The sequence below is a fragment of the Zootoca vivipara genome, chromosome 1 (genome assembly GCF_963506605.1).
Source record: "Zootoca vivipara chromosome 1, rZooViv1.1, whole genome shotgun sequence".
Classification (NCBI taxonomy): Eukaryota; Metazoa; Chordata; class Lepidosauria; order Squamata; family Lacertidae; genus Zootoca; species Zootoca vivipara.
Window position 1 is genome coordinate 84,930,187 of NC_083276.1, and position 12,392 is coordinate 84,942,578.

At 46.5% G+C, this 12,392-nt stretch overlaps 1 protein-coding gene across 1 annotated transcript; it reads right to left on the minus strand.

The window, feature by feature from the left end:
- Positions 1 to 200: 200 nt before the first annotated feature.
- LOC118090854 (sterol 26-hydroxylase, mitochondrial) lies at positions 201 to 12,178 on the minus strand. The gene is made up of 9 exons (XM_035127158.2): positions 11,890 to 12,178; positions 6,374 to 6,564; positions 4,803 to 5,002; positions 3,080 to 3,277; positions 2,619 to 2,779; positions 2,066 to 2,232; positions 1,803 to 1,884; positions 1,254 to 1,457; positions 201 to 1,049 (listed from the first exon to the last, which is right to left on the minus strand). Exons 1-9 carry the CDS (start codon positions 12,124 to 12,126, stop codon positions 924 to 926), a joined length of 1,566 nt encoding a protein of 521 aa, XP_034983049.2. The 5' UTR covers positions 12,127 to 12,178; the 3' UTR covers positions 201 to 923.
- Between the last annotated feature and the right edge of the window lie 214 nt (positions 12,179 to 12,392).

Here is a 12,392-nt window from a genome sequence, read left to right on the forward strand (position 1 = left end):
TTCCAGGATTATGTGAAATACTTAACTATTACATTTTGATATGGCTGGAATTCATTTGAAAATTAAGTGGGATTAAGTTTAAAAAACAAATAAGAAATATATTGTGGCACATGGGTGGAAAACTCTTTTCAGACCAAAGACTGCTGAATTGGTGCACAAACACACCAGGAACTGTAGCGCCATAAAAAAAAGACTGCATGTTGTAGGGTAGAAGAAAGGATTTTAATAGCCACCACCAAGCTGTGACAATTTCATTCTTAAAGACCTGAGTATTGGGAACCCAGAGAAGAGAAAGGGTGATGCAATCATTCAGCCAGTTCTGAGGTACACTGGCTAACAGTAACTACTCCTACCCACCCCCCCTCAGATCCACCGCAAGAATCAATCAGGCCCAGAATATGGTGCAAAGCTTTGCAAGGATTCACAGGAGAAGATTGCAGAGCAATCTGATACTAGTAAATTGTATCAGAGGTGATTTGGGTACAGGGAGATCCACCAGCTGATCAGCCAAGGCACAAACAAGGTTGATCTTCTTAAGTGCTCAGTCTTCATAGTCTATCCAGACGAAGTTCAGGAGTGCTGGCCAAGGTTTGCTTAAAGCAGGGGCAACCCAGTGTTTTGGTCCGCGGGCTACATTCAGAGTTGGCCAGCCCTTTGTGGGCCCCGTTCTAGCAGCCATCAGAGCCAAAATGGCCACCAAACACAGACTCACCCCACATGTATACAAACTCAGTACACAGCGCACACACTCGCTCGCATACACACAGAAGAGAAATGAGACGTCCTGGGCTTGGTGAAGAGCTTTGAACCTCTCCCTCTTCTGCCTAGCATTGCAACGGGGAGGAAGGTGGGGCAGATGGAACACTGCAAATAGTCTTGGAGGGCCTGATCCAGTCTGTGGGTTTGTGACACCCCCCACTGCCTTAAAGCTTTGTCCGTCTGTCAAGAAGCTCCAGGTCAATGGGCCTGTCAGGGACAAGCACAATCCGAGAGAGGGGTTTCACGTCTCTGCACTGTGGACCTGGTCTGATTAAGAATATCCGGATAAGCTGGAAAAAGAAAAGGTTGACTTATTTTGGGGCAAAGCTTCATTCTCTCCCCCCCCCCAAGCACAAGTAATCAAATATGCCTACAGCTGTGATGACCTCTTGGGCCACAGCATTGCCCTGTTTCTTGTTTGTTTATTATACTGTATTCATATTCCGCCCTTCTTCCCAAAGGACACCCCCTCTGCCCCCACAGAAGTAACTCACCCTGGCAAGAGCCAAATGCATCTCGAGCTCAGCGATGCGGCGCCCCAGACAGGCACGCACCCCATAGCCAAAGGGGATGGAGCTGAACGGGTGGGGAGGCAAGTCCCTCTGATCTCGCAGCCAGCGACGTGGCAGGAAGCGCTCTGGTTCTGGGAAGCTGGACTCATCGTGCGAGAGAGCGTAATGGGCCAAAACAAAGAGGGTCTGGAGGGACAAGTGGAAAGCACAGAGAGTTAGCAAATGACAAATACTTTGCTCTCCGACAGTCGATTCCCCACAGCAACATGAGGGCTGGTGGCAAAGCAATATTATTGCCATGCAGTTTACCATTTCCCATCAGGGCAGCTTAACCAACGCTAACCCGTTCTGACATATGTACATACGGCCTTCACCAAGTTCAAGCCTTGCATTCCCCCACTGTTGTTTTTGCCCAACATGAACTGCCTATATGGCAAATTCAGTGACAGCCCCATTCCTTTTATTCCTCATCCACTTCTGGCCGCTAACAAATGCCTCGAGTTGCAACATCAGGAATACATTGCTACTTACATCCCTTGGGAACTTGTATCCTCCGACAACAACATCGTCTTCTGCGATGACTCGGGCATTGGTGGGGACCACAGGGTAAAGCCTATAAGGACATTAGTGGAGGAAGGGCTGTCACTGTGCATCAGAACAAAGGAGGACTCTTCAGAAGCTACAGAAGATGAATGGGAAATGGGTGGAACCACTTTGGGCAAGATGAAGCCCCAGGAGCCGCAAAGACCAGGCCTGTGATCTTGCTCCTTGGAACAATGAGAAAGGCCCCTTACCTAAGAGTCTCCTTGATCACTGCCTTAAGCAGCGGCATCCTGGTGAGGTCCTTGGCCTCAGGGATCTGATCTTCGGGTACCACACTGATCACCTCCTGGTATAAGGCTTCCTGGACCTCCATGTCTCTGGCCAGGTGATACATGGCCCATGAAAGGGTATTTGATGTCTGAAAGGGCAAAGCAAAGGGGTGAAGATGCTACAACCAGGCAGCAAAGGCAGGAGAAAACCTTGGAATGAACTTGCATATGTGACCATCCCAATGAATCAGACAGTGACTAGCACGTGGCAGTCAAATCTCTTCCAAAAGCTTATTATGATGGAATACAGCAGGTTTATTATTTTTTTTATGTGTCTTGAGGGATGCAGGGCAAGGAGACATCATGGTCCTCCCCCCCTCCACCCAAGAGCCATCTAACACCAACTGCTCTGTGGGTTGATTCCTGATGGTTTGTTTTATTTATGTAGCTTGATATTGCTTGTAAGCTGCGTTTTTGGTCATTACGTTTTGGGGTGGGCACCCAAGTAAGGAAGGCTAAGAAGTCAATTTCCTACCGTATCTACGCCAGCCAGGAGTAGCTCAGCTATGCTGCCATATATCTCTTCATGGCCAATCCGCCCACTGGACAGTAGGTAAGTTAGGTAGCCTGAGACAACCTCACCCTTCTCCAGAGACTTTTCAACCTCCAACATCTTCTGATCAATCAGCTTTTTCCCTGGAGTAATTAAATAGCATCTGTTACCATGAGAACACAGGCCTGGCCTGATCACTCCAGCATCCATCACACAGGCTGGGTATCTACCACTCACCTGTGGCCTACTGTTACCATGGGGGCACAATCCTGGGACTGCTCATGACAGCATTTACCACGTTGGCTGGATATCTACCACTCACCTTTGACTTCTTGGCCTACTGCCACAGGCACTTGAGGAAGCTTAGATTACGAATCCTCCCACTCTCAAGAGAGAAAGTGAGAGATCAGCTAATTCCAGAGTTGTCCCCACTCTTGACATACCAAAGGCAAAGATTGTGTCCCAGCCCTGCAGATAGCGGTTCCAGAAAGGCAGCACATCCCGAGTCCACTTGGGCAGGATAGTAGCAAAGATGGAGTTCTTCAGCATATACCCAATTGCATGGATAAAGTTCTGTGTTTCAGCAGGGATCTGCTTTTCCAAACAGCCAATGCGGGTCTCAAAGAGGATGTAGGAGATGCCTGGAAGCAGAAACCACAGGTGGGAAGACTTCAGGAAATGGCCCTGATATTCCATCATAGAACTATAATCACATTAGAAGGAATATCTCCAAAAAGTTTGGTTGTACTTGGAACAATATATCAACTGTGGACTGTCAGACCAAAAGTATTGGAATGAGCATGACTGCTCGGAAAGGAGGGTACTGTATATGATGGCTGCCATGTTTATCTGGGCAATTTTTTTTTTTGCCTAACTCTCCAGGGATGGCAGTGTCTATCCAGCTGCAAGTTGTGTACTTTGTTTTAAAAGACTGGACTTGTGTTCAGGATAAGCTGTTACACATGAACACCAAAAACATGGATCCCCATTGTGGCAGACACAAAAACGTCTAACTATCCTTTCCTTTGCCATTTTTCATCTGACTATACTCCCCACAGAGTTGGTCTGCTTTCTGGAGTGGCTCTCCAGATGTTGCTGAACTACAACTCCCATCATTCCTGATCATTGGCCATGTTGGCTGGGGCTGATAGGAGTTGGAGTCCAACACCTTCTGAAGGGCCACAGATTTCCCCAGTGCTAGATCAAACAAGCTATACACTTCCTGATTATTATTATTTTTTAAAGAAAAACATTTTGAATTGTTCAGTATTTTAGGAAAAATATGTTCTCTCCTGATTAACCCCTCTTATTCTGAAATGCAGAGGGGGGAAGTGTTGCTTTAAAAGAGAGAGATAATGTTTCTATGAAAAAATAACATTTGGGGTTATTAAACGGAAAATGGAAAACCTTCTTAAGCTGAATCCTGTAATCAGTTGCTGGTGCTTAGCCCCACTTGAGTCAACTAGTCAATGAATAACAACAACAACAACAACAATTTTATTATTTATACCCCACCCACCTGTCTGGTTTCCCCAGCCACTCTGTGCAGCTTACAGCACATAAACAATTGTAAAACATTAGACGTTAAAAAATTCTCAATATAGGATTGCCTTCAGATGTCTTCTAAAAGTCAGATAGTTGTTTATTTCTTTGACATCTGATGGGAGGGCATTCCACAGGGCAGGTGCCACTACCTAGGAGGCCCTCTGCCTGGTCCCTTGTAACCTCACTTCTTGTAGTGAGGGAACTGCTGGAAGGCCCTCAAAGCTGGACCTCAGTGTCCAGGCTGAACAATGGGGGTGGAGACACTCCTTCAGGTATACTGAGCGGAGGCCATTTAGGGCTTTAAAGGGCAGCACCAACACTTTGAATTGTGCCTGGAAATGTACTGGGAGCCAATGTAGGTATTTCAGGACTGGTGTTATATGGTCTTGGCAGCCACTCCTAGTCACCAGTCTAGCTGCCTCAATGAAATGAAACAATGCATGTGATGTCAGGTTCGGTGGGGTCTATAATCAAAATATCTCCCTCACATGCATGAGGTCACACCTAGACCTATCTGACACCTGAACAGCTCCTCTTCCACCTACCCATAAGCTGTACTAGGAGAATAATAGAATAATCACTGAAAGGAAATAGTTTACAGCATTGTAACTGTCCACACACCTTCCAAGGCAAATCGGTACAATACACTGGCCATATCTTGCACCACTATCCCCGAGGGACTCTTTTTTCTCTCATCCTCCAGAAACACCATCAGGTCTGACACCACCTCATTGATAACATCTGCATACAAAACGGCCTCTTTAGGTTTGAGCATTCTGTTGTTCAGCACCTGCCGCAGGCGGTGCCACCGCTCTCCATCCCTGAGGAGAGAGACAGTTGGATCCATGTAAGAAACCCATATATGCCTTGGAATATTTCTCAGTCTGCCAGTATCTGCTCATGGTTTTGGTCTGGAATTGCTCCTCATCGATAGGAAACTTGTGACCCTCCAAATGTTGTGGGGCTCCCATCCGCCCCAGTCAGTATAGTCAATGGCCAGGGATAATGGGAGTTACAATCCAACCCTCTCTGAAGGGCTACAGGTTCCCCATCCTTGCCACAGGGCATGTTTAGGCAGCCCTGACTGCAGGGAATAGGAGGGTTTTGGAAACCCTTTCATCACTTAATAAACCCTTTAGCCTACAATGGCTAGCCTGTTCGTTTGGCTGACAGGAAGAGGCAGGGAACAGCAGACAGCTGCAAACTCTTTAAAAACAACAACTACAAACAATTTTATATATTGTGCAATGAAAGTCAACTGTGGAAGGTCTTGATTGATTGCACCCATAAAGGCACTAATACTTTCCTTTTCCAATCTCATAAAACAAATGTTAGTTTGGCTTTATTTCTTAAAATTTGAAAGGGGTAGAAGCAAAGAACCCCATGCAAGTGCAACCTACAAGATGCTGCGGTGTGGAGAGTTCCTGTTCAGGGTTGCAGCAAGTCAGCCATGCCTTTTTGTAGGATAATCCTTTCCATTCCCCCTCTTACCCCAGTTTTCTTTCCCCAACAGTCAGTTGGCATTCCATGTCCACTCTGGGTGCCCATTCTCACTGAGCTCTTTTGGGGTGCTCTCCCGAAGAATCTTCGTTATACTTTGGCAAACCTTGTGATTTCCCCTAAGTCTGTTGACACCTCCTCCTCCTCCTATTTGTGTGGTACCATCTTGGCTGCAAAGGGGTTGGTATTTGGAGAATTGTATTTGCTATTCATACGGATGCTTCCAGAGGAATGCATTTTCTTGCAACATCATATCTGATTTTCCTTTGTGTGCAACTGGCGCATGAGTCTTCACACATTCCCTGCTTCTCATTCATGATATTCATTGCCATCCACACCAGTGCGTGGAACTGGAGAGAATGTATCTGGAATGTGTTTTTTTGTTCCGTTCCAGATGTGTGCCCAGAAAGCACTGTGCCTTTCTCATGATTGCTGGAACAAATTATACAAAGTATCCAAGCATGCAAATTTGATTCATTGAATCAAATTGCAGAATTTAGCTGCTTCTTTTCCTACACTTTTTAACAATAAAAAGCCTAGTTTATACAAAGCCTTTGAAATATCAAACCATCATAGAAAAATAAAATGCATGCTATGCAAAGTCTGTGCCTCCCCTTGCTTTTGTAAATACTGCCCTTGATATGCCCACACACTAGCGGCATGATATGAGATTGAATGCTTCACACACTCACTCAGTGAAGGGGCCATAGGGCAAGTGCCGTATGTCCCGGTGCTCCTTCCAGAGGGCCATGTCACTTCGGATGGGATACTTTCCCTCCTGACGCAACAGCTCCTCGAGGACTTCAGGACCGCCAATATTAATGTTAACAAGAGGGCCAAACCAAGATCTCCAAATGGGGCCATACTTCTTCCTGGAAAGGACCTGAAAGAGACACACAGAGTCAGTGGGATTAGCCATGACACCTGCCCATTCTGAAAAATCATAAATGTTTGCATAACTCCCCTTATTGCTGAGGACAATAATTAAGTCCACATGCCATATACACCAAGAAGGATCACATCACTTCATTCTCAGCAAGGACATACTGCCATTTTAATTTGTTTTGCTTAGTTTAGAGCTTGCATTCCTCAGTTGAGCTTCAGGGTCACTTTGGGGGTCTTCCCCAAGTTCCTTCCTCCTGCAGTGCCCAACTGTGATAAAACTTCCCATAGTTCCATCTCTCTTAAAGTGTTTCAGCCCCTGGATTTTGGATACTATGATTACATAACAGATAGATTAATGTACAGTAAAAGATGCAGACATAAAATTTAGAATTGGAACCCATGGGGGGAAGGAAGGAGGTCTCAAGGTTCGAAAGAACATTTTTCTATATGTGTGAAAATGTTATGTTTATGGTGTTTTATTTATTATTTATTTATTCTTTGTTGTTGTTTAGTCGTTTAGTCGTGTCCGACTCTTCGTGACCCCATGGACCAGAGCACGCCAGGCACTCCTGTCTTCCACTGCCTCCCGCAGCTTGGTCAAACTCATGTTCGTAGCTTCGAGAACACTGTCCAACCATCTCGTCCTCTGTCGTCCCCTTCTCCTAGTTCCCTCAATCTTTCCCAACATCAGGGTCTTTTCCAAGGATTCTTCTCTTCTCATGAGGTGGCCAAAGTATTGGAGCCTCAGCTTCACAATCTGTCCTTCCAGTGAGCACTCAGGGCTGATTTCCTTAAGAATGGATAGGTTTGATCTTCTTGCAGTCCATGGGACTCTCAAGAGTCTCCTCCAGCACCGTAATTCAAAAGCATCAATTCTTCAGTGATCAGCCTTCTTTATGGTCCAGCTCACACTTCCATACATCACTACTGGGAAAACCAAATCTTTAACTATACGGACCTTTGTAGGCAAGGTTATGTCTTTATTTATTTATTTATTTATTTATTTATTTATTTATTTATTCTTATGTAGAACTAATTAAAAAATTTTTTTAAAAAATAAAGTGTTTCAATCCCTTCTTTATTTGGCATTTATGCAAGTTGCCAGTTCTGCAGCCTTCTAACTACCCTGTTTTCTAGCTTGCTTTATATCCAATATTTTCACTCCAGTTCCCAACCTTTTAGTCAGGACAAGAGGAGATATTTGGGGCCGGATTCAACTACTGTAAATAGCTGCGCTAGTGGGATCCAGCTTTTACATCCCACCTTTTTCTCCAAGGAGCTCAGGGGAGAGTACATGGTTCTCCACATTTAATCCCCATAACGACCTTGTGAGGTAGGTTAGGCTGAGAGGCAGTGACTGGCTTAAGGTGAGCTTCATGGCTGAGTGGGGATTTGAACCCTTGTCTCTCACGTCCTAGTCTGACAATCTAACCACAGTACCACACTGGCTCACTGTGAGAGCATGGAGTTCTACTTATTTTTGGAAGCAGGTGTAAACTGGGCCCCGGGCAAAGGTTGGTTAGGAAATACAGCACCACCACACTGGCTTTGATGCTTAGCTTCTGCCATTTCATAACTAAAGTAAATACCAGGAAATGGTGTTGAACTCCTTGCACAATAGTTGCTTTCAACCAGTGTAATCAATTAATCCTTATCGACTCTTTCATCTTGTTCTCCTCAGGTTTTTCTAGGGCATTCTTCCTACTAGATAAGAGATGACCCATTTTAGAGTGGGCTAAAACTAATACAGTACTTGCTCCTCATTACACTATTTTTTGGGGGTAGCCCCTTCTCTAACAATCCATGTGAAGTAGGGACAGCGTGCTGTATTAGCTAGAGCAGGCATCCCCAAACTGCGGCCCTCCAGATGTTTTGGCCTACAACTCCCATGATCCCTAGCTAGTCAGGGAAGATGGGAATTGTAGTCCAAAACATCTGGAGGGTCGAAGTTTGGGGATGCCTGGGCTAGAGTGACAAACGACTGGCAAGACCTAGGTTCGAATCTCCACTCATCCATAAATTTGGCTGGGTGAGCTTAGGCCAATCACTGATGGAGCAATCCTAACCAGGCTCTGAAAAATGATGGGCTGGACACTCACTGCAGCAGCAGTAACAGCAGCAGCAGAAAAGCGTGGCAAATAGCGTGCAGATCAGTTCCTCCACTAGCCAGCACTGGCTGTGAGCACAGCTCTATATTCAGCAGATACCAGGCTGGCTCAGCTCCCCCCACCCCTCAAGCTCCACTAGCATCTCACCCATTTGGTGGGTGAATGGGGAGGTTTGTGCTGGCAGAAAGACACAAGCATTTCCCTACCTGGCTGCCTCCACTCAGTCCCATCTCCCGGGCCAAAAGCCTGGCATAAATGGAGTTTGGACTGAATCTTAAATCTCAGTCTAACCTACTTTACAGGATTGTTTTCAGGATATAATGGCAATTATGTTTGCTGCCTTGAGCTACTTGGAGGACAGGCATGATATACGTGTAATAACTAATTACAGACTTTCCCATTGCAAGCTGTTTACCTTAAAGCAGAAAACCTCTATCCTCTAAGGATAGAGTCTGCTACTTTTTCCACAGTCTTAACTTTTTTTCCTGTTTCTTGGGGATATGAGGGGGTGATGAGTCCTCCTGGAGACTGGCTGTCACATAGATTGATAAACTCTAAGGAGAGCGTAATAGTCTCTCTCTCTCTCTCCTTAATTGAGGCTATAATTCTATCCATACAGGAATAAGGCCCACTGAACCCAGGGGAACTTTCTTCCAAAGCAAAGTCCATGCACAGAATTGCTTCGGTAGTCAACTCTTGGTTACAGGACCTCACACCAAACACACCTCAAAGGTTAGAAATAACCACCATTTGAGTTCTTTGGCCCTAGTTTTCACCTCAGAACAATTCACAAGCAGTGACGCATAAGAAGCTATGCTCTTGCTGTACCGATTTCTCATGTTAGGGAACTGGCAACTTTCCCAAGAAGAAGCAGTTTGTAAAAAAAAAAAAAAAACAGAAAAAGAAGAACCACACCAGTTCTGGGGTTGGCTGAGTTCACAGAGACTTTGGGGAAACCAAATGTTTGCAAAACTTGTAAACATGCCTATAGGCCAGTTACTAACGGCCACAAGTTAGAGTTTTCTTTATTCTTTTATAAACCTTGAAAACAGCCACTGAGAACTGACTCTTGCTATCCAGTTTTGTCATATCTGCCTGCTGATTTGCTCCCCATCCCCTTGTGATCTCTTGACACCTTTTGTTATTGTATTTGTACAGGGCTGTTACCTGCCCTAGGACTTTGTGGTGAGGAAATCTAATAAATCAATATGCTGCTGCTGCTGCTGCTACGTTATGAAACTCTTACTCCACCCTCCCTACTGCTATAGTTTGTATGGAATCAAGCCTGTTAAACTGCTGAGCTAAAGCAGCTCCCATCTTCCTGCCAGTTAGTCATCCTGGCTGGGGCTGGGATCAACATCTGGAGGACCACAGGCTAGGTATCTGAAAGTGAAGGAGACTATTTCCCCTTCTCTAAACTTTCTGTCTTGGTGTACTTTGGACTGAGCTACTGTTTTGCTGAACTCTTGAACCCCGAATGTCATGTGGCCAATATTAATTCCCAAGAGTGGGTTCAGTCACAGCCCTTGAGTAGCCAACACTTTCCCTCTTGCAGTGGAAGCCCTGCCTTCAGATCCTCTTTCATGATTTGAAGCCATAGAGTAGATCAAACTCCTTCCGTGCCTAGCTATCTGACCACCTTTCCAGTTCTTGGGTTATTGGTGTTAATTCCTCCAACATCCTTTCAGATCAGGGATTCAGAAGTTCTTGGGACTCCCGCTCCCATCAGCCCCAGCCAGCATGGCCAATGGCCAGGGATGGTGGAAGCTGTAGTTCAATAACATCTGGGGCCATAGGTTCTCCGTTCATTTTAAAGCATAGACACCAGAATGAGACAATAGCTCAGTTATAGATCATAGTGCCTGTGACCTTATGAAGCAACATGCAGATCATGACCCCAGCCACAGCTATTTTGCACATGCATCCAAGAATCACTTTGGTTTTACTTGCTAGTAAGAGCTCATGTAGGGACACAGGGTTAAACCACAGAGCCTAGGGCTTGCTGATCAGAAGGTCGGCAGTTCGAATCCCTGCGACGGGATGAGCTCCCGTTGTTCAGTCCCAGCTCCTGCCCACCTAGCAGTTTGAAAGCACGTCAAGTGCAAATAGATAAATAGGTACCGCTACAGCGGGGAGGTAAACGCCGTTTCCATGTGCTGCTCTGGTTTGCCAGAAGCGGTTTTGTCATGCTGGCCACATGACCTGGAAGCTGTACGCCGGCTCCCTCGGCCAATAACGCGAGATGAGCGCCGCAACCCGAGTCGGTCACGACTGGACCTAATGGTCAGGGGTCCCTTTACCTTTACCTAAGGGCTCATAGTCCATTCAGTCCTCTGAACCTTAAAAGTTTTCCTTATCTTCCAGTCAGCTGTTGTTATCTGAAGCATCAATGGGGGTTATGATGCATTACTTGTGTTAGCAGTGAAGGATCAGACATACAGGTTCAAAGAGGCTGGGAGGCAGGACCATAACACAGGGACAACTTTTACTCTCAGAGAAGCCCATCAGATTATCCAGATGGGGAAAGACACTTAGGCTGCAGTCCTAGCCCCTCTCACTTGGGAGTAAGGCCCATTTCACTCACTGGGGCTTCTGAGTAGACATATCAGAGTACATGTTGCACTGTCAGCAATGCTTTAAAAAGCAATTTAAAACTCTGTAGCGAATGATCTTACAGAGTCTCCTCTTCAGATGTACACTACTTCACTAACTTCAAGATGTGGTATATCAGCCTTGTTGTTCTTGGAGGATCCAGGCTTCTGTCCCAAAGTGGCTGTGAGTCCCCTAACCATCCTAAATGCCCAGGGCAGGGACACTGTCAGGGCGCATCTCTGGACCCCCTAAGCACCAGGTGCTTTATGACAAGCATGAGATCACCTGCCAATCTCCTCCTTGAAAACGACGTTTTTTACATTGCAATGTCGAAGCAAAATTCCAAGTATGTTTTGTATTTGGCCAATAAATTATTCCTTATCCTTCCTTATAGGGCAACTGTGCTGGCAGAACGTCAGCCTTAAGTCTCAACTTCCCAGAGGAATAGATTCATATAAACTACCTGGCAACGTCCCTGGCTCCGGACTGGCTCAGCTGTTGGCATGAACATACCTGGGAGCCTTGGCGACGCCAGATGAGATCACCAGGTGAGATCCCTTAGGATTTGCCCCCTCTTGCCCGTCCCCACTGCCCGAGGTGCCCCACCGTCGACCATTTCCCACCTGTAGGCGGTGCGTGTGCAGCAAATAGCCCCTCACGAAGAGCCAATAGAAGGATCCCAGGACCCCCAGTCCGGGCAACTCTTCCGGCCGCTTCAGCCGCTCCTCATGCCGGGAGACTGAAGCTGCCTCCGCGGCGCTGGATGAGCTTCTGCAAACTAGATCGGGGCACGGAGACCCTGGCTGAGACCCCAGACAGCGCCGCAGCAGCCTCCCGGAGAAGCCTCCCAACTTCGCCATGGCTCCCGTGGACTGAAAGTCAGGCGGGGGAGAGGGAGAGGGAGAGGGAGAGGGAGAGGGAGAGGGAGGAGGAGGAGGGGCGGGGCCAGGCCAGCTGGGCGGGACTGACCTAAAGAAGCCGAAGAAGAAGAGGAGGAGCAGGAGGAACCGAGAGGGGGCGGGACTCGGGAGCTGCTTGCGTATTTGAGGAAAAGCTTTTGCGGGAAAAGTAACTGCATTCCTTCGTATCCAACTGAGCCCTTCTGCGCTGGAGACGATAAGCGATT

Bases quoted from the DNA above. Each gene is read 5' to 3' on its own strand.
- LOC118090854 (XM_035127158.2), bottom strand. From the start codon at position 12,126: ATGGCGAAGTTGGGAGGCTTCTCCGGGAGGCTGCTGCGGCGCTGTCTG. The intron at 5,003-6,373 runs GTGAGTGTGTGA...CTCTCTCCTCAG, and splicing joins CCCTATGGCCCCTTCACTGA to GGATGGAGAGCGGTGGCACC. The intron at 1,050-1,253 runs GTGAGTTACTTC...TTCTTTTTCCAG, and splicing joins TGCATTTGGCTCTTGCCAGG to CTTATCCGGATATTCTTAAT.